The 22,494-nt window shown below is 42.9% G+C and overlaps 1 protein-coding gene across 1 annotated transcript in view; it reads left to right on the forward strand.

Annotated features, from left to right (window-relative positions):
* LOC311134366 (calpain-2 catalytic subunit-like) overlaps nt 1–20,230 on the forward strand; it is a gene marked incomplete at its 5' end in the record, with an annotated part of 75,917 nt that extends 55,687 nt beyond the window's left edge. The window contains 13 exons of the mRNA XM_084168020.1: nt 933–1,093; nt 3,298–3,476; nt 4,279–4,371; nt 4,635–4,753; nt 15,788–15,824; nt 15,954–16,019; nt 16,103–16,160; nt 16,272–16,336; nt 17,640–17,708; nt 17,968–18,046; nt 18,798–18,914; nt 19,275–19,333; nt 19,656–20,230. Of these exons, the coding sequence (XP_084024146.1) occupies nt 933–1,093; nt 3,298–3,476; nt 4,279–4,371; nt 4,635–4,753; nt 15,788–15,824; nt 15,954–16,019; nt 16,103–16,160; nt 16,272–16,336; nt 17,640–17,708; nt 17,968–18,046; nt 18,798–18,914; nt 19,275–19,333; nt 19,656–19,679 (1,126 nt within the window). The 3' untranslated portion in view covers nt 19,680–20,230. The remainder of the gene's footprint in view (nt 1–932; nt 1,094–3,297; nt 3,477–4,278; nt 4,372–4,634; nt 4,754–15,787; nt 15,825–15,953; nt 16,020–16,102; nt 16,161–16,271; nt 16,337–17,639; nt 17,709–17,967; nt 18,047–18,797; nt 18,915–19,274; nt 19,334–19,655) is intronic.
* Between the last annotated feature and the right edge of the window lie 2,264 nt (nt 20,231–22,494).

Genomic DNA, 22,494 nt, shown 5'->3' on the forward strand with positions numbered 1-22,494 from the left:
AGAAGGGATGACCAGGGCTGTTATCTTGATACGTATGTGAATTGGACCATTTTCCTGTCAAAATGTAACAAGTACTTTTGGGTGTCAGGGAGAATGTATGGAGTAAAAAGTACATTATTTTCTTTAGGAATGTGGTGAAGTAAAAGTAAAAGTTGACAAAAATACTACTACTTAAGTAGTATTTTAAAGTATTTTTACTTAAGTACTTTACACCACTGCATTTTAGTCATTTAGCTAGCTTTAGCTTTAGCGTACATTTTCCGCACTTTTTCGTACTAGTCCCCCGTGGTAATCGAACCCACAACCCAGGCGTTCCAAGCACCATGCTCTATCAACTGAGCCACGTAAAATATTTAAACATTTAAAAACAACCACAGGTTCTCCTGTAGGGGAATAGTACTACTGCTGGACCATTTTAATTTGAGTCAGTTTGCTACAGCAGGAAAATAATCCTGCAGCAACAGGAAATGGGAATTATAATAATAGTGGTGTAGGGGTTGATACATTCTTCAAATCAAGTCTGAAATTTTAAAGTGGAAATTACAAACTTTAGAAGCCTTTTTGAACCTAGAAATTACTATGAGTTTGCATTTCCTGCATCAACAGGACGATCAAATTAAGATACGGCATTTGTAGAAAAGGAAAAGGGGAAAAATTATAACCACAAATGGGTGCCAAGTGGCATTTAAAAAGCCTTTATTTTGTGGGCTAAGTCATTATTATTAAAATACACCAACGCGTATCGGCTAACACCTTCATCAAGGTGTCGGCCGATGCTGATGCTTCCACTAGAGGCTCCAGGATGTACTACTGTAAGGCAGTTCTTAGCTTGGCATCCAAAATTATTTCACCTGTTGTTTTGAAGTGAAACCGTGGTCTGCACCGTGTTCACTCTGGTTCATCCAGGCTATGCTCTGTCTCTCTGTCTCCAGGATGTCCTATTCAGACTTTGTGCGTCAGTTCTCCAAGCTGGAGATCTGTAACCTGACTCCGGACACACTGACCAGTGATGAGGTGGGTCACTGGAACCACTGCCAGTACAAAGGCACATGGAGGGTTGGGTCTACCGCTGGAGGCTGCAGGAACCATGCAGGTAAATCCCCACAAACAGTCTGAATAGTTTAATAATAATAATATGCCATTTAGCAGACGCTTTTATCCAAAGCGACTTATAGTCATGCGTGCATAATTTTTTTTGTGTATGGGTGGTCCCGGGGATCGAACCCACTACCTTGGCGTTACAAGCGCGGTGCTCTACCAGCTGAGCTACAGAGGACCACAGTTTTTTTTTTACAACCAAATCTGTATTTTGTATGTAATTTAAATGGCATGTTATAAAAGTGTCCAGAGATTATTTTTGTTGTTGTTGTTGCAATTTCACTTGTTTTTTTGAGAAACTTGCCCCAACCAGCGATAGACTTCCTTATGCTTGTTCTGCAGTATGAGGGCTCAAAAGAAACATGTTTTTTTTTTTTTTTTTTTTTTTTTTTTAAACACCTAAGTACATCCTTTTAGAAATGGTCTCAGTATAGTGATGCAGGTCTTTGTGTCATTCCAAACTTTATTGGCAATGTTATATTCCATTTTGTTTACATTTACAGTTTAGTCATTTTGCAGACACTCTTCTTCAAAGCGACTTACACATAATAATATTTTTACAGGAACAATTAGGGTTAAGTACCTTGCTCAAGGGCACATCGTCAGATTTTTCACCTAATCGGCTCATGGAATCGAAACTAGCAACTTTTCGGGTTACAACGCTCTTAACCGCTAGGCGAGTCGAGCGATATTTCTCTGTCCATTCTCTAGGCTACATGGAGAATGGCACAGCTGGTCCGGGGAAAACAGCCTGAGTTATACAAAATTGAATATAACGTTGCGCATAAAGTTCAGAATGACACAATTTCATGTGAACAACATCTAAAGACCGGCATCACTATACTCAGAGTGTTTCTGTTTCTAAAAGGATGCACCCTGAACAAAAATATAAACGCAACATGTAAAGTGTTAGTCCCATGATATTTTCCATACTCACAAAACGCTTAGTTTCTCTCAAATTTGGTGCACAAATTTGTTTACATCCCTGTTGGTGAGCATTTCTCCTTTGCCAAGATAATCCATCCACCTGACAGGTGTGGCATATCAAGAAGCTGATTAAACAGCATGATCATTACACAGGTGCACCTTGTGCTGGGGACAATAAAAGGCCACTGTAAAATGTGCAGTTTTGTCACACAACACAATGCCACAAATCTTGAGGGAGCGTGCAATTGGCATGCTGACTGCAGAGGTGTCCACCAGAACTGTTACCAGCTGTTAATGTTCATATCTCTACCATAATCCCCCTCTATCGTCATTTTTGAGAATTTGGCAGTATGACCAACCGGCCTCACAACCGCAGACCACGTGTATGGCATCGTGTGGGCGAGCGGTTTGCTGATGTCAACGTTGTGAACAGAGTGCCCCATGGTGGCGGGGTTATGGTATGGGCAGGCATAAGCTACGGACAATGAACACAATTGCATTTTATCGATGGCAATTTGAATGCACAGAGATACCGTGACGAGATCCTGAGGCCCATTGTCGTGCCATTCATCCTCCGCCATAACCTCATGATTCAGCATGATAATGCACAGCCCCATGTCGCAAAGGATCTGTACACAATTCCTGGAAGCTGAAAATGTCCCAGTTCTTCCATGGCCTGCATACTCACCAGAAATGTCACCCATTGAGCATGTTTGGGATGCTCTGGATTGACGTGTACAACAGCGTGTTCCAGTTCCCGCTAGTATCCAGCAACTTCGCACAGCCATTGAGGAGGAGTGGGACAACATTCCACAAGTGAAAATCAACAGCCTGAGCAACTCTAGACGAAGGAGATGTGTCGCACTGCATGAGGCAAATGGCGGTCCACCAGATACTGACTACTTGTTTTTTAAAGGTATCTGTGACCAACAGATGCATGTCTGTATTCCCTGTCGTGAAATCCAGAGATTATGGTCTAATGAATTTATTTCAAATGACTGATTTCCTTATATGAACTGTAACTCAGTAAAATCTTTTCAATTGTTGCGTTTATATTTTTGTTCAGTATATTTGGGTGTTTTTGGAGACTTTGTTCATGTTTATTTCTGAGCCCCCCATACTGCAGAATGAGCATGGGGAAGTCTATCGCTGGTTGGGTTACATTTCGATGTATCCTAGATGCCATTTCCTCTCGTTTTGCCCTTGAGCAAGGCACTAAAACCCCTAAACTACTTCGGGGCACTGATTTCCCTCTGTGTGGTTTCCTTCCAGCCACGTTCTGCTCCAACCCCCAGTTCCTGGTGTGTCTGGAGGATGTGGACGATGACCCTCTGGATGGGGTGGACGGCTGCACTTTCCTGGTGGGCCTGATGCAGAAAGATGGACGTCGCAACCGCCAGTTGGGAGAAGACCTCACCGCCATCGGGTTTGCCATCTACAAGGCATGCATAGTCACTTTCCCCTTATCTACATGTACAAATTACCTCGACTAACCCCCCCCCCCCCCCCCCCCCCCCCCCCCACATTGACACAGTACTGGTACCCCTTGCATATAGCCTCAGGATTGTTATTTTATTGTGTTACTTTTTTGGGGGGGTTATTCTTTTTTAAACTTTAGTTTATTTAGAAATTATTTTCTTAACTCTATTTTTCTTAAAACTGCATTGTTGGTTAAGGGCTTGTAAGTACGCATTTCACTGTAAGGTCTACACCTGTTGTATTCGGCGCGTGTGACAAATAAAATGTGATTGGATTTGATTACACCAATATTACTTTAAATAGGCCCATTGCTCCTGATGAAGCATAGACCACCAATCAACCACTCTGCTCCATCATACACTGTTCTGGGCAGTTAATGTAATTCAGTGTTAATATAATTCAATGTTAATATAATTCAGTGTTAATATAATTCAATGTTAATATAATTCAATAGGATTCATATAAGATGATTTCCAACTCTTGTTCTTGCTTTTCTCTTACAGGTTCCTGATGAGGTTTGTATTCATCAATCAATTCAAGCAAATGGAGCAAATAGATGAATCCAGTTCAGTCTGTAATGAGGCTGCCTGCTCTGTGCATTATACGATATCCTATTTCTTTATCACTCATGGTTGGTACACGTACACATTCTGATTTTCTTATCTGAATCTTTTTTTTTGTTTTTTTTTGGGATATATTTTCACATCAACTGCACCATGATGAATGGTTTTCTGAGGACATTGATCTCTCTCCCGCTTCCCTCCACTTCCTCAGTATAAGGGTCAGTCTAACATCCACCTGGGAGCAGACGTGCTGCTGAGACAGAAACACGTAGCCATGAGCAGCACCTTCATTAACACCAGAGAGGTCGGCTTCGCTTTTCATCGCCACCATTTTATCATTTTACTGTAAAAAGCGTGTTACAATTTTAATTACGCTTTAAAGAAAGAATGCTTTGATTTGAAGGAGCTTGCTCCAAAACACGTCAACAATAAATATAATTGAAGGGAACCAGGCTGTTATCCTGAAACCTTACTTTTTCATTGAATGGAACTAGCCTGTTATCCTGAAACCTTACTCTACAATTGAACTTTAATTCAAGTTTGATTTGATTTGTTTTTTTTATTTAGGTGTGTGACCGTTTCTGCCTTCCCCCCGGGAAGTATGTCATCATCCCTTCCACCTTCCAGCCTCACAAGAATGGGAGCTTCATCCTCAGAGTGTTCTCAGAGAAACATGTTGCCACCAGGTACGTTTGTTCACCTTTAACCACACACTATGATCCTGTCTAGAAACATCTCCTAGTCCTTAACCCCCTGGACACTATGGTCCTGTCTAGTAACAACTCCTAGTCCTTAACCCCCTGGACACTACGGTCCTGTCTAGAAACATCTCCTAGTCCTTAACCCCCTGGACACTATGGTCCTGTCTAGAAACATCTCCTAGTCCTTAACCCCCTGGACACTATGATCCTGTCTAGAAACATATCCTAGTCCTTAACCCCCTGGACACTATGGTCCTGTCTAGTAACAACTCCTAGTCCTTAACCCCCTGGACACTACGGTCCTGTCTAGAAACATCTCCTAGTCCTTAACCCCCTGGACACTATGGTCCTGTCTAGAAACAACTCCTAGTCCTTAACCCCCTGGACACTATGGTCCTGTCTAGAAACATCTCCTAGTCCTTAACCCCCTGGACACTATGATCCTGTCTAGAAACATATCCTAGTCCTTAACCCCCTGGACACTATGGTCCTGTCTAGTAACAACTCCTAGTCCTTAACCCCCTGGACACTACGGTCCTGTCTAGAAACATCTCCTAGTCCTTAACCCCCTGGACACTACGGTCCTGTCTAGAAACATCTCCTAGTCCTTAACCCCCTGGACACTATGGTCCTGTCTAGAAACATCTCCTAGTCCTTAACCCCCTGGACGCTATGGTCCTGTCTAGAAACATATCCTAGTCCTTAACCCCCTGGACACTATGGTCCTGTCTAGAAACATCTCCTAGTCCTTAACCCCCTGGACACTATGGTCCTGTCTAGAAACATCTCCTAGTCCTTAACCCCCTGGACACTATGGTCCTGTCTAGAAACATCTCCTAGTCCTTAACCCCCTGGACACTATGGTCCTGTCTAGAAACAACTCCTAGTCCTTAACCCCCTGGACACTATGGTCCTGTCTAGAAACAACTCCTAGTCCTTAACCCCCTGGACACTATGGTCATGTCTAGTAACAACTCCTAGTCCTTAACCCCCTGGACACTATGGTCCTGTCTAGAAACAACTCCTAGTCCTTAACCCCCTGGACACTATGGTCCTGTCTAGAAACAACTCCTAGTCTTTTTTTTTTATTTCACCTTTATTTAACCAGGTAAGCCAGTTGAGAACAAGTTGTCATTTACAACTGCGACCTGGCCAAGATAAAGCAAAGCAGTGCGATTAAAAACAACAACAACACAGAGTTACATATGGAATAAACAAAACGTACAGTCAAAAATACAATAGAAAATCTATATACAGTGTGTGCAAATGTAGTAAGCTATGGAGGTAAGGCATTAAATAGGCCATAGTGCAAAATAATTACAATTATAATTTAGTATTAACACTGGAGTGATAGATGTGCAGAAGATGATGTGCAAATAGAGACACTGGGGTGCAAATGAGCAAAATAAATAACAATGTAAACAACAATATGGGGATGAGGTAGTTGGATGGGCTAATTACAGATGGGCTGTGTACAGGTGCAGTGATCAGTAAGCTGCTCTGACAACTGATGCTTAAAGATAGTGAGGAAGCCGCCGAAAGTAGTGATTCTAGTCGGGCAGGCGGGTGCAAGCAGCGTTCGATTGAAGAGCATGCATTTAGTTTTACTAGCGTTTTAAGAGCAGTTGGAGGCCACGGAAGGAGTGTTGTATGACATTGAAGCTCGTTTGGAGGTTTGTTAACACAGTGTCCAATGAAGGGCCAGATGTATACAAAATGGTGTCGTCTGCGTAGAGGCGGATCTGAGAGTCACCAGCAGCAAGAGCGACATCATTGATATACACAGAGAATAGAGTCGGACCGAGAATTGAACCCTGTGGCACCCCCATAGAGACTGCCAGAGGTCCAGACAACAGGCCCTCCGATTTGACACATTGAACTCTATCTGAGAAGTAGTTGGTGAACCAGGCGAGGCAGTCATTTGAGAAACCAAGGCTATTTAGTCTGCCAATAAGAATGCGGTGATTGACAGAGTCAAAAGCCTTGGCCAGGTCAATGAAGACGGCTGCACAGTACTGTCTTTTATCGATCGCGGTTATAATATCGTTTAGGACCTTGAGCGTGGCTGAGGTGCACCCATGACCAGCTCGGAAACCAGATTGCATAGCGGAGAAGGTACGGTGGGATTCTAAATGGTCGGTGATTTGTTTGTTAACTTGGCTTTCAAATACTTTCGAAAGGCAGGGCAGGATGGATATAGGTCTGTAACAGTTTGGATCTAGAGTGTCACCCCCTTTGAAGAGGGGGATGACCGCGGCAGCTTTCCAATCTCTGGGGATCTCAGACGATACTAAAGAGAGGTTGAACAGGCTGGTGATATGGGGTTGTGACAATTTCGGCGGCTAATTTTAGAAAGAAAGGGTCCCTAGACACTATGGTCCTGTCTAGCCCATGAAGAGTGCCTAGGGGAAGGAAGGAGCTAGGGGTTGGCAATTAAGTGCCTAGGGGAAAGGGGCTAAGGGTAAGGGGGGCAAAGTACGGCCAGCCGGGCACTTCAATCCGGCTCACGAGACATTTTTTTAATGTATTCAATATTATTATATTTGAGTTACGATTTTTGGCCTAAAATTACTAATTCCATGATATACAAACAACCTCCAGTAGATGGCGCTGTAGCCTGGCAGCGCGCTCTGTATTTGGGCCTACAATCAAAATTCAGAATGCGCTCAGTCATCATAGCCACTTCATTGCTTGATGACTTTTGACGTGAAAAATTAGTGCTGCGAAAATGAGAAAAGTGGACTCTGAATGTCACGTGTTTAAAGAAGAATGGACAGCAAAATACTTTTGTACTAATATTGGACATAAAACGGTATGTGTGATATGCCAAGAAAGTGCTGGCATTTTGAAGGAATATAATCTCAATCGTCTTTATTTTTTTTTCAAGCAAGCATGCTAACTAAGCAGATGGCTTCGATCTTTTTTCTATAGCACTGGATGAGAGTACTGACATCAGAGACACCGCTCAACTTTTAATTTTTGTCAGAGGAATAAATGAGAACTTTGAAATGACAGAGGAACTTCTTGCGATGGAATCAACGATGGGAACAACCAGGGGCTCTGACCTCTGACCTATATGACAGGGTGTCTGCCTGCTTTGGAGAAAATGAATCTACCGTGGAGGAAACTGAAAAACGTCACAACAGATGAATCACCAAATCTAACCGGTAAAAACATTGGCTAAACTAAAAAGATTACAAGACAAAGTCAAATAAGCATGGTCCTGTCTCATCAGGAAGCCCTGTGTAAAAGTGTGTTAAAGCTGGACAATGTTGTTGTCAAAGTGGTTGTAAAACTTGTCAACTTTATACGGGCAAGGCGTCTTAACCATCGTCAGTTCATTCAGCTGCTCAATGTCACAGAGGCAGAGCACCAGGACTTGTTGTAACATTTAAATGTGCGCTGGCTAAGCCTGGGAAAAGTATTTCGCCCTGTGTCGGAACTGAGAGGGGAGATCGGTCGGTAAAGCTGACGACTTCTCCGAGTTGAAAGACACAGACTGGCTGGGCGACTTTGCTTTCGGTGTGGACATATTGGGGCATCTGAACGATCTAAATGTGAAACTGCAGGGAAATTGGGTTTTTGTGCTTGAACTATATTCCAACGTCAAAGCATTCAAGGCCAAACTTATGTTGTTCTCCGGACAAATGAGCAGCCGGTCTCGCGCTCATTTTCCGACACTGGCCGCAATGAACGCGCCCACATCGCGGTGCCGCACTGAGACACACAGTAGCACTTTGATCGACCTGCCTGCCGCTTCTCAGACTTCACCAAGATGGAGCTCATCGATATCCAACGGGACAGTTCTTTGAAGGAGAAGTACAAAACAGCAACAATAGACCAGTTCTATGGCTCACTGAATGAAACTAAAGTTTCCAAACATTAAAAAGCACGACCAAAGGATGCTTGTTTTATTCAGGTCCACATATGTGTGTGAACAAACGTTCTCAGTCATGAATTACAACAAATCCCGTCACAGGTCAAATTTAACAAATGACCACTTGTCAGCTGTTCTGAGAATCTCTACATCAAAGATGACACCAGACTTTGATGCCCTTGCCAAGAGAGGTGACCAGACCGATTGTTCACATTAAGACTCGAATAACCGTGACTGGGGTAGGCAGGGATTATTCTTTTTCATGGTGATGATTATGCGGTGAGAATTATCCAGCAACGCACTTGGAATCAGGTAATAACTAATCAGTCAGATTTGGGCTGAGGTGATTGGATAACAGTGGATATGGCTCACAATGGAGATGAGAATTGTTCCTTAGAATGCTTTCAAAAACAGACCGTTCCATTTTAGAATTGTTTATTTTTTTAAACATCTGCTGTTACATTTTGAATGTCTCCAGTCATATAATATCTATCTATTATTAAGTTTGCATATTGTGACTGTAAGTTTGATTGTACTTTACAAGGGTAGAGATGCAGGATCTCTGTGAGTGTTTGTCTGTGATGTTATAAATGATGTAAATCTTGTGAAAAATGTGTTCACAAAAAACAAGGGTAGAGATGGTACATTGGCTTGCGAAAGTATTCACCCCCTTGGCATTTGTCCTATTTTGTTGCCTTACAACCTGGAATTAAAATGGATTATTTTTTTTGGGGGGGGGGTTGTATCATTTGATTTACACAACATGCCTACCACTTTGAAGATGCAAAATGTTTTTTTTTCTTGTGAAACAAACAAGAAATAAGACAAAAAAACACAAAACTTGAGCGTGCATAACTATTCACCCCCCCAAAGTCAATACTTTAAGAGCCACCTTTTGCAGCAATTACAGCTGCAAGTCTCTTGGGGTATGTCTCTATAAGCTTGGCACATCTAGCCACTGGGATTTTTACCCATTCTTCAAGGCAAAACTGCTCCAGCTCCTTCAAGTTGGATGGGGTTCTCGGGGTGATGAGAGGTGTTGGGTTTTCACCAGACATAGCGTTTTCCTTGATGGGCAAAAAGCTCAATTTTAGTCTCATCTGACCAGAGTACCTTTTTCCATATGTTTGGGGAGTCTCCCACATGGCTTTTGGCGAACACCAAAAGTGTTTGCTTATTTTTTTCTTTAAGCAATGGCTTTTTTCTGGCCACTCTTCCGTAAAGCCCAGCTCTGTGGAGTGTATGGCTTAAAGTGGTCCTATGGACAGATACTCCAATCTCCGCTGTGGAGCTTTGCAGCTCCTTCAGGGTTATCTTTGGTCTCTTTGTTACCTCTCTGATTAATGCCCTCCTTGCCTGGTCCGTGAGTTTTGGTGGGCGGCCCTCTCTTGGCAGGTTTGTTGGGGTGCCATATTCTTTTCATTTTTTAATAATGGATTTAATGGTACTCCGTGGTATGTTCAAAGTTTCTGATATTTTTTTTATAACCCAACCCTGATCTGTACTTCTCCACAACTTTGTCCCTGACCTGTTTGGAGAGCTCCTTGGTCTTCATGGTGCCGCTTGCTTGGTGGTGCCCCTTGCTTAGTGGTGTTGCAGACTCTGGGGCTTTTCAGAACAGGTGTATATATACTGAGATCATGTGACAGATCATGTGACACTTAGATTGCAGACAGGTGGACTTTATTTAACTAATTATGTGACTTCTGAAGGTGATTGGTTGCACCAGATCTTATTTAGGGGCTTCATAGCAAAGGGGGTGAATACATATGCACACACCACTTTTCCGTTATTTATTTTTTAGAATGTTTTGAAACAAGTTATTTTTTTTTCATTTCACTTCACCAATTTGGACTATTTTGTGTATGTCCATTACATGAAATCCAAATAAAAATCAATTTAAATCACAGGTTGTAATGCAACAAAATAGGGAAAACGCCAAGGGGGATGAATACTTTTGCAAGGCACTGTTTATTTATTTTTATTTCACCTTTATTTAACCAGGTAAGCCAGTTGAGAACAGGTTCTCATTTACAACTGCGACCTGGCCAAGATAAAGCAAAGTAGTGCAATAAAAACAACACAGAGTTACATATGGGGTAAAAAAAACATAAAGTCAGAAATACAACAGAAAATATATATACAGTGTGTGCAAATGTAGCAAGTTATGGAGGTAAGGCAATAAATAGGCTATAGTGCAGAATAATTACAATAGTATTAACACTGGAATGCTAGATGTGCAAGAGATGATGTGCAAATAGAGATACTGGGGTGCAAAAGAGCAAAATAAATAACAATATAGGGATGAGGTAGTTGGGTGGGCTAATTTCAGATGGGCTGTGTACAGGTGCAGTGATCGGTAAGGTGCTCTGACAACTGATGCTTAAAGTTATTGAGGGAGATAAGAGTCTCCAGCTTCAGAGATTTTTGCAATTCGTTCCAGTCATTGGCAGCAGAGAACTGGAAGGAATGGCGGCCAAAGGAGGTGTTGGCTTTGGGAATGACCAGTGAGATATACCTGCTGGAGCGCAGACTACGGGTGGGTGCTGCTATGGTGACCAATGAGCTAAGATAAGGCGGGGATTTGCCTAGCAGTGATTTATAGATGGCCTGGAGCCAGTGGGTTTGACGACGAACATGTAGTGAGGACCAGCCAACAAGAGCGTACAGGTCACAGTGGTGGGTAGTGTATGGGGCTTTGGAGACAAAACGGATGGCACTGTGATAGACTACATCCAATTTGCTGAGTAGAGTGTTGGAGGCTATTTTGTAAATGACATCGCCGAAGTCAAGGATCGGTAGGATAGTCAGTTTTACGAGGGCATGTTTGGCAGCATGAGTGAAGGAGGCTTTGTTGCGAAATAGGAAGCCGATTCTAGATTTAACTTTGGATTGGAGATTCTTTATGTGAGTCTGGAAATTGAGTTTACAGTCTAACCAGACACCTAGATATTTGTAGTTGTCCACATACTCTAGGTCAGACCCGTCGAGAGTGGTGATTCTAGTCGGGTGGGCGGGTGCTAGCAGCGTTCGATTGAAAAGCATGCATTTAGTTTTACTAGTGTTTAAGAGCAGTTGAAGGCTACTGAAGGATTGTTGTATGGCATTGAAGCTCGTTTGGAGGTTTGTTAACACAGTGTCCAATGAAGGGCCAGATGTATACAAAATGGTGTCGTCTGCGTAGAGGTGGATCTGAGAGTCACCAGCAGCAAGAGCGACATCATTGATATACACGGAGAAAAGTGTCGGCCCAAGAATTGAACCCTGTGGCACCCCCATAGAGACTGCCATAGGTCCAGACAACAGGCCCTCCGATTTGACACACTGAACTCTATCTGAGAAGTAGTTGGTGAACCAGGCGAGGCAGTCATTTGAGAAACCAAGGCTATTTAGTCTGCCAATAAGAATGCGGTGGTTGACAGAGTCGAAAGCCTTGGCCAGGTCGATGAAGACGGCTGCACAGTACTGTCTATTATCAATCGTGGTTATAATATTGTTTAGGACCTTGAGCGTGGCTGAAGTGCACCCGTGACCAGCTCGGAAACCGGATTGCATAGCGGAGAAGGTACGGTGGTATTCGAAATGGTCGGTGATCTGTTTGTTAACTTGGCTTTCGAATACTTTCGAAAGGCAGGGCAGGATGGATATAGGTCTGTAGCAGTTTGGATCTAGAGTGTCACCCCCTTTGAAGAGGGGGATGACCGCGGCAGCTTTCCAATCTCTGGGGATCTCAGACGTTATGAAAGAGAGGTTGAACAGACTAGTAATAGGGGTTGCGACAATTTCGGCGGCTAGTTTTAGAAAGAAAGGGTCCAGATTGTCTAGCCCAGCTGATTTGTAGGGGTCCAGATTTTGCAGCGCTTTCAAAACATCAGCTGTCTGAATTTGTGTGAAGGAGAAGCGGGGGGGGCATGGGCAAGTTGCAGCAGAGGGTGCAGAGTTGGTGGCCGGGTTAGTGGTAGCCAGATGGAAAGCATGGCCAGCTGTAGCAAAATGCTTGTTGAAATTCTCGATTATTGTAGATTTATCGGTGGTGATAGTGTTTCCTAGCCTCAGTGCAGTGGGCAGCTGGGAGGAAGTGCTCTTATTCTCCATGGACTTTACAGTGTCCCAAAACTTTTTGGAGTTAGTGCTACAGGATGCAAATTTCTGTTTGAAAAAGTTAGCCTTTGCTTTCCTGACTGCTTGTGTATATTGGTTCCTAACTTCCCTGAAAAGTTGCATATCGCGGGGGCTATTTGATGCTAATGCTGTACGCCACAGGATGTTTTTGTGCTGGTCAAGGGCAGTCAAGTCTGAGGAGAACCAGGGGCTATATCGGTTCTTAGTTCTGTATTTTTTGAATGGGGCATGTTTTTATTTAAGATTGAGAGGAAATTACTTTTAAGGAACAACCAGGCATCCTCTACTGACGGAATGAGATCTATATCCATCCAGGATACCTGGGCCAGGTCAATTAGGAAGGCCTCCTCGCTAAAGTGTTTTAGGGAGCGTTTGACAGTGATGAGGGGTGGTCGTTTGACCGCAGACCCGTTACGGACGCAGGCAATAAGGCAGTGATCGCTGAGATCCTGGTTGAAGACAGCTGAGGTGTATTTAGAGGGTATGTTAGTCAGGATGATATCTATGAGGGTACCCATGTTTAAGGATTTAGGGTTGTACCTGGTAGGTTCGTTGATAATTTGCGTGAGGTTGAGGGCATCTAGCTTGGATTGTAGGATGGCTGGGGTATTAAGCATATCCCAATTTAGGTCACCAAGCAGTACAAACTCAGAGGATAAATGGGGGGCAATCAATTCACATATGGTGTCCAGGGCACAGCTGGGGGCTGAGGGGGGTCTGTAGCAAGCGGCAACAGTGAGAGACTTATTTCTGGAAAGGTGGATTTTTAGAAGTAGAAGCTCAAACTGTTTGGGCACAGACCTGGATAGTATGATAGAGCTCTGCAGGCTATCTCTACAGTAGATTGCAACTCCACCCCCTTTGGCAGTTCTATCTAGACGGAAAATGTTATAGTTGGGGATGGAAATTTCAGAATTTTTGGTGGCCTTCCTGAGCCAGGATTCAGACACTGCTAGAACATCAGGGTTGGCAGAGTGTGCTAACGCAGTGAATAACTCAAACTTAGGAAGTAGACTTCTGATATTTATGTGCAAGAAACCAAGACTTTTGCGACTACAGAAGTCATCAAATGATAGCTCCTGGGGAGTAGGAGTGATACTGGGGGCTACAGGCCCTGGGTTAGCCTCTACATCACCAGAGGAACAGAGGAGGACTAGAATAAGGATACGGCTAAAGGCTTTAAGAACTGGTCTTCTAGTGCGTTGGGTACATAGAATAAAGGGGGCAGATTTCCGGGTGTTATAGAAAAGATTCAGGGCATTATGTACAGACAAGGATATGGAAGGATATGAGTAAAGTGGAGGTAAACCTAAGCGTTGGGTAACAATGAAAGAGATAGTATCTCTAGAGGCATCAATTGAGTCGGTCTCTGAGTGTATGGGCGGAGGGACAAAGGAGCTAACTAAGGCAGGTTTAGCTAGGCTGGGGGGTCTACAGTGATATAGTACAATTAGAAATAACCGAAACAACAATAAACTAACCATGTTTGGGCTGAGGCTAAACATAAACAGGATGTAGTACCGTAAAAAGGAACAGTCCAGCAGATATCAGCTGTATAGCTGAGTTATCATAAGGTCCGGTGGTGAAGCGCTAGTGAGTAAGAGGCCACGGCTAGCGTGTGCTACGTCCGTTTTGTTGTAGCCAGCTGGTAGCGATGAATCCGGAGTTAAAGGTCCAGTGAATTCAGTGATTCCGGCGGAAAAACTGATATGTTCTGGGTCGATAACGCGCTGTGCAGACTGGCCGAATATCCGGTGATCAATGTCCAGTGATTAAAAATTAATCCCGCGGGAAAAAAATCCAATATTCTGGGTGCAACACCGCTAGCTGTGGCTAATAGCAAGTAGCTAGTTCAGTAGCTAGTTCAGTTTAGTAAGTAAGAGGCCACGGATAACGTGTGCTAACGGGCCAGGGCTAGCAGATGGATGGAATCTTCGTGGTTAACGTCGTAACCACATCAGACGATTTCGTCGGCAGACCAGTCGTGTAGGATCGGCGGGGCTCCGTGTCAACACTAGGTGGTCCCGTCCGGTTGATAGAGAGGTAGATAGCCGGGAGATGGGCCTAGCTCGGGATGATTAGCCAGACCACAGCGTCCGTTTTGTTGTTGTTGTAGCCAGCTGGTAGCGATGAATCCGGAGTTAAAGGTCCAGAGAATCAGTGATTCCGGCAGAAAAACTGATATGTTCTGGGTCGATAACGCGCTGTGCAGACTGGCCGAATATCCGGTGATCAATGTCCAGTGATTAAAATTAATCCCGCGGAAAAAATCCAATGATCTGGGTGAAACACCGCTAGCTGTGGCTAATAGCAAGTAGCTAGTTAGCTGGCTAGCTAGTTTCAACTGGAGATTCTAGATTCTAGATAAAAGGTAAGTCAATAATAGAATCCGTTCCACATTGAGTGAGGCGGGTTGCAGGAAAGTATATTTTGTAGAAGGATGAAAAGTCTGATAGGGAAATATGTACGAAAAATACAAAAAAACAGTGGTATTTACAGGCTATTTACAGACACACGACAGAAACAGGACTGCACTACTTCGCCATCTTGGAATATTACAAGGGTACAAGGGTAGAATTGTTCTGCAAGCATATGTACACCTACAATACACTGGTAGTTGCGTGTCAATGTGAAAATGAATAAAGGCTTCAAATGTTTTGTCATGCAAAAAGTATGTGGCCCTTCACTTGGTTTCAAAAACTCAATGTGAGCCAAAAGGTTTGCCCACCCCTGCGCTAATGGGGTTGTTTCATGAAGTGCCTAGGGGAAATGGATAAGGGGTTCTTTAATGAAGTGCCTAGGGGAAAGGGATAAGGGGTTCTTTAATTAAGTGCCTAGGGGAAAGGGGATAAGGGGGAAGCGGCTACAGGATGTTTCTGGACAGGGCCAACATGTGGAGGACGTTAGTCATCAAAACTTTGAACAGCTCGCAATGGATTCTGATAGCACTGTTTATCTACAAGCTGATACCCCCACCTAGTGGATAAAGAGTACAACTGAAACTAAATGTGTTATTTCAGGGAAATGGGATCAGTGGCTGCTGAAGAGGTAAAGGAGGTAAGCTGTTGACCTCCTTAAGAGGTTCCCTTATTTATTCCTGAGTATATTATTAATCTATTCAGAACGACTGTCTTTTTGACATAATATGTCCAAAAATATGCTTATTGATCAATATCTATTTTCCAGACTAAAGTGGCAGAGAAAGACGTGGATCCCCATTTCAAGAATATGTTCAAGCAGATCGCCGGCAATGTAAGTTCCCTCTAGTTTTCCATACAGTAATGAACTGAGCTGACTGCTTTGCGTGAAAAAAATACATTATATTTCATGAACAGGACGAAGAGGTGTCCGTCTTCAAACTTGTTGAAATTCTGAACAAAGTTTTTGCTAAAAGTAAGACATTTTCAATAACTTTATAAATAAAATACATTAAATTATAAAAGTATGTAATGAGCCTTAGAACGAATGTTATTTAACTCATTATATTATTCTAATGCTTTCCAGGGGCCGATATCAAGAGCGATGGTTTTAGTCTTGAAACTGGACGTCACATTATCAGTCTTCTAGATGTATCCTTTACAGTTAGAAAAAACGATTTCCTTTTAATATCTATGTCTTCATTTGACACCTAAACAAAATGTCTGTACTGCTCCATGCAGTTTTCTAGCCTGGTCCCAGATCTGTTTGTGCTGTTTTGCCAACTCCTGTGGTCATTGGGTTCAATAAGACTTAGCCTGGTCCCAGATCTATTCGTGCTGTCTTGCCAACTACAGTATAAAACCATAGGAGTTGCCAGAAAAGCACAGCCAGATCTGGCACCAGGCTAGACTTATTGAACCCAATGACCACAGGAGTTGGCAAAACAGCACAGCCATATATCATTTATGTCGTTTAGCAGACGCTCTTATCCAGAGCGACTTACAGTTAGTGCATACATTATTCTTTTTATTTATTTTCATACTGGACCCCCGTGGATTCGAACCAGGATCTCTAGTGGCACAGCTAGCACTGCGATGCAGTGCCTTAGACCACTGCGCCACTCGGGAGTGGCTAGACATTTTCCACAAAAAGGAGTAAGGTGTTCATATGATGCCTGATGTACAGTCCAGGACGATGACTCCAACACACCTCCAGGCTGTGGAAGGGCTATTTGACCAAGAAGGAAGAGTGATGGAGTGCTGCATCAGATGACCTGGCCTCCACAATCCCCCCGAACCTCAACCCAATTGAGATGGTTTGGGATGAGTTGGACCGCAGAGGGAAGGAAAAGCAGCCAACAAGTGCTCAGCATATGTGGGAACTCCTTCAAGACTGTTGGAAAAGCATTCCAGGTGAAGCTGGTTGAGAGAATGCCAAGAGTGTGCAAAGCTGTCATCAAGGCAAAGGGTGGCTACTTTGAAGCATCTAAAATATAACATGTAGTTTGATTCGTTTAATACATTTTTGGTTACTACATGATTCCATATGTCAGGGTTCTTCAATTCCGGTCCTGGAGGGCCGAAACACGTCTGTTTTTTATTTCTACCTGGTAGTTAATTGCACTCACCTGGTGTCCCAGGTCTGAATTAGCCCCTGATTAGAAGGAGAGGATGAAAAACAGAGGTGTTTCGGCCCTCCAGGACCGGAATTGAAGAACCCTGCCATATGTGTTATTTCATAGCTTTGATGTCTTCACTATTATTCTACAATGTAGTAAATAGTACTAATAAAGAAAAACTGCGGAATGAGTAGGTGTGTCCAAACTTTGGACTGGTAGCGTATATTTGAACCAATCAATCTATACGAGTCATGCCACACATAGTGAACACCCATTGACATCTTTTTGAGGCCTTCCTGTACCTTAAGGTCACAAACCTTGACAACTGTCTCCAGAAAAATGGAAATTCCAAGTTGGGACTGGTTGAATTCCACGTGCTTTGGATGAAGATCCAGAAATACATGGTATGAGTGCTGAAGTTTTTTTTTTTTTTGTACAGTTCTCACTGGATTCTGTATGGTTGAGTTTAATAAATCATTCTGTGATGAGTCTACTATTTACCCCCTGGGTGAATCTTAACTTCCATTGACATCTATCAATCTACCGTTGACATCAGTGCATGACTAAGTGAAAATGTTGACTTAAATAGAAGTTCAGATTGAGGATTTCCTCCCAGTATGTATTAACTGTGTAACGTGTGTTTCTCTGTTCTGGTATCTTCAGGAGATTTTCAAGCGTTACGACTCCGACCGCTCCGGAACTATGAGTTCACATGAGATGAGAGATGCTCTGACAGAAGCAGGTAACACACATTAACACTAAGCTTGAATCGCCACTCAACATTTGTCATAGGAATGTTTAAAAACGAATGTTATGGCTGTATCAGTCCAGTTATTATACACCAGGTACCCCCTGTGGATAGACCAGGTACCCCCTGTAGATAGACCAGGGGGTACCCCCTGTAGATAGACCAGGGGGTACCCCCTGTGGATAGACCAGGTACCCCCTGTGGATAGACCAGGTACCCCCTGTGGATAGGCCAGGTACCCCCTGTGGATAGGCCAGGTACCCCCTGTGGATAGGCCAGGTACCCCCTGTGGATAGGCCAGGTACCCCCTGTGGATAGACCAGGTACCCCCTGTGGATAGACCAGGTACCCCCTGTGGATAGACCAGGTACCCCCTGTGGATAGACCAGGTACCCCCTGTGCATAGACCAGGTACCCCCTGTGCATAGACCAGGTAACCCCAGGGTACTAGAACCACTGCTCTAAATGGTTACTGTGATATAATAATATATATATATAATATGCCATTTAGCAGACGCTTTTATCCAAAGCGACTTACAGTCATGCGTGCATACATTTTTGTGTATGGGTGGTCCTGGGGATCGAACCCACTACCTTGGCGTTACAAGCGCCGTGCTCTACCAGCTGAGCTACAGAGGACCACCCATACTGGGTTACTGATGGCTGGGTTACTGTATGTGCAATGTTGTGTCCATATTAATATAATATATTCATTGTATTTTTATGATCGTGTCCTTTTCCTCAGGCTTCCAGATCAACAATGCAGTGCTGCAGGTCATAGTGAATCGTTATGCCAGTGCCCACTATGCCATCGACTTTCACTGTTTCGTGGACTGTCTCATCAGACTTGAAATGCTCTTCAGTAAGTCATTTCAACAATAACACAACTCTTCCATAAACAATGTGATGCTGGTAAATAAGGTAAAGGTAAGATTATGCATTTATTATTCCTGTTGGGACATTTCGGTTGCGGCTCTGTGCATACCGGAAAAACAAACGTAATCAAGCAAAGACAAGTCCATAAAGTATACAGACAATAATAGGTTTGTGTATTGTTCCTGGAACATCCTCCAAAACTTAGATTATATAGATCTTTGAACAGTGTGTCTCAGCAGCACAATAACTTGGATTTGACTGATTAGTTGATTGGTTTGGTAATTGATCAATGAATTGAACATTGCATTGGATTAATAACCTCTTTCTGTTTTTGAATCCCAACCAGAGATGTTTAAAACTCTGGATACCAAAGCCTCTGGGAAGATTGAGCTGGATGTGTCTCAGGTATGTACTTCTGTTTGTCTAATTTTATTATATAGTACAGTGGTTTAACTAAATATGTTGGTCGCCATTGTTCATAGAATGAGGAATTGGCGTGCTAAACTCAAACGTTTACGGTAACAAAAAGTATTTGGGTGTATGCACTCACTGCCATATTCTTAAAGTTTGAATGTCTTCTGAAGCACCAGAAGTCAGAGAACAGACGTGTTTCGGCAACAGCCTTCATCAGCGTCTTCACTACTGTTCACCCAGCTCGTGGAGTATTGTGTACAGACAGTCTGTTTGTCTGTTTGTCTGTCTGACTGGATTTGTTTTCTCTTTCCAGTGGCTGTGCCTCGCAATCAACTAGACTCCCCAACGCCAGTAGTGAATCAACTAGACTCCCCAACGCCAGTAGTGAATCAACTAGACTCCCCAACGCCAGTAGTGAATCAACTAGACTCCCCAACGCCAGTAGTGAATCAACTAGACTCCCCAACGCCAGTAGTGAATCAACTAGACTCCCCAACGCCAGTAGTGAATCAACTAGACTCCCCAAAGCCAGTAGTGAATCAACTAGACTCCCCAACGCCAGTAGTGAATCAACTAGACTCCCCAACGCCAGTAGTGAATCAACTAGACTCCCCAACGCCAGTAGTGAATCAACTAGACTCCCCAAAGCCAGTAGTGACAGTGACAGCTGAATGCTATTATGGTTTTGAGATGAAATCGTTTTTATAATTATATTTTCTTCTGTGATATTGTCACATTTCTAGGAACATTTCAGGTTCTAGTTTTGCACTATCTGTAAACTAACTTTGAATATGGCTACTCATAAATACTTGCTCATTCTGTATGGGATTTTAATGAACTATAAAAATATATATATATCGCTGTACGGGTGTTTGTTTCTATTAAATGAAATAAAAATATTAAAAGACTGATTATTTATCTGTTCACACACTAGAAAACTGATAATCCACACAAAATAAATTGCAACATTGCTGGTAACAATTTATTTTAAATGGTAATGAACCATTTATAAGGCATTTACAAACAGCTCACCGTTTATAAATTATTACTATCAGATTTGTAAATGTTACTAAAGGTAGTTAGGCACAAATGTTTATAAAATGTTCCGTATATTTCCTTAAACATCCTGCGCTCATTATTTTACCGATGATATAGTCATTGTAGGACCTTAAGGAGCAACCTGAACCTTCCTTGTACCTACACTAGAAACATCTCTTCCCTCAACCACTCATTTAGCAGACACTCTTATCCAGAGCGACTTACAGGAGCAATTAGGGTTAAGTGCCTTGCTCAAGGGCACATCGACAGACTTTTCACCCAGTCGGCTCTGGGATTAGAGCCAGCGACCTTTCGGTTACTGGCACAACGCTCTTAACCACTAAGCTACCTGCCGCCTCCTATCGATTCAGGGTTGGGGGAGTAACTGATTACATTTAATCTGATTGCAAAAAAACTGTAATCGGTTACGTTACCAGCTAAAATATTGTAATCTGATTAGTTAAAGTTTGTTCTGCCAAGGGGCGTCACCAGAATTTGATAACATTCGGGGCTCAGCCCGGCTCTGTACGTTCTTATCCAAACTGTAGGTCTATATTTACCTGTTCACCTGTTAGTTCTCTACCTGTTCTGTAATGTCTCTCTCTATTCACCTGTTAGTTCTCTACCTGTTCTGTAATGTCTCTCTCTATTCACCTGTTAGTTCTCTACCTGTTCTGTAATGTCTCCTCTATTCACCTGTTAGTTCTCTACCTGTTCTGTAATGTCTCCTCTATTCACCTGTTAGTTCTCTACCTGTTCTGTAATGTCTCCTCTATTCACCTGTTAGTTCTCTACCTGTTCTGTAATGTCTCCTCTATTCACCTGTTAGTTCTCTACCTGTTCTGTAATGTCTCCTCTATTCACCTGTTAGTTCTCTACCTGTTCTGTAATGTCTCTCTCTATTCACCTGTTAGTTCTCTACCTGTTCTGTAATGTCTCTCTCTATTCACCTGTTAGTTCTCTACCTGTTCTGTAATGTCTCCTCTATTCACCTGTTAGTTCTCTACCTGTTCTGTAATGTCTCTCTATTCACCTGTTAGTTCTCTACCTGTTCTGTAATGTCTCCTCTATTCACCTGTTAGTTCTCTACCTGTTCTGTAATGTCTCCTCTATTCACCTGTTAGTTCTCTACCTGTTCTGTAATGTCTCCTCTATTCACCTGTTAGTTCTCTACCTGTTCTGTAATGTCTCCTCTATTCACCTGTTAGTTCTCTACCTGTTCTGTAATGTCTCCTCTATTCACCTGTTAGTTCTCTACCTGTTCTGTAATGTCTCCTCTATTCACCTGTTAGTTCTCTACCTGTTCTGTAATGTCTCTCTCTATTCACCTGTTAGTTCTCTACCTGTTCTGTAATGTCTCCTCTATTCACCTGTTAGTTCTCTACCTGTTCTGTAATGTCTCTCTCTATTCACCTGTTAGTTCTCTACCTGTTCTGTAATGTCTCTCTCTATTCACCTGTTAGTTCTCTACCTGTTCTGTAATGTCTCCTCTATTCACCTGTTAGTTCTCTACCTGTTCTGTAATGTCTCCTCTATTCACCTGTTAGTTCTCTACCTGTTCTGTAATGTCTCCTCTATTCACCTGTTAGTTCTCTACCTGTTCTGTAATGTCTCCTCTATTCACCTGTTAGTTCTCTACCTGTTCTGTAATGTCTCCTCTATTCACCTGTTAGTTCTCTACCTGTTCTGTAATGTCTCCTCTATTCACCTGTTAGTTCTCTACCTGTTCTGTAATGTCTCTCTATTCACCTGTTAGTTCTCTACCTGTTCTGTAATGTCTCTCTATTCACCTGTTAGTTCTCTACCTGTTCTGTAATGTCTCTGTATTCACCTGTTAGATCTCTACCTGTTCTGTAATGTCTCCTCTATTCACCTGTTAGTTCTCTACCTGTTCTGTAATGTCTCTCTATTCACCTGTTAGTTCTCTACCTGTTCTGTAATGTCTCCTCTATTCACCTGTTAGTTCTCTACCTGTTCTGTAATGTCTCCGCTATTCACCTGTTAGTTCTCTACCTGTTCTGTAATGTCTCCTCTATTCACCTGTTAGTTCTCTACCTGTTCTGTAATGTCTCTCTATTCACCTGTTAGTTCTCTACCTGTTCTGTAATGTCTCC

The sequence above is a fragment of the Coregonus lavaretus genome (assembly GCF_964263955.1).
Source record: "Coregonus lavaretus genome assembly, chromosome: 1".
Taxonomy (NCBI): Eukaryota; Metazoa; Chordata; class Actinopteri; order Salmoniformes; family Salmonidae; genus Coregonus; species Coregonus lavaretus.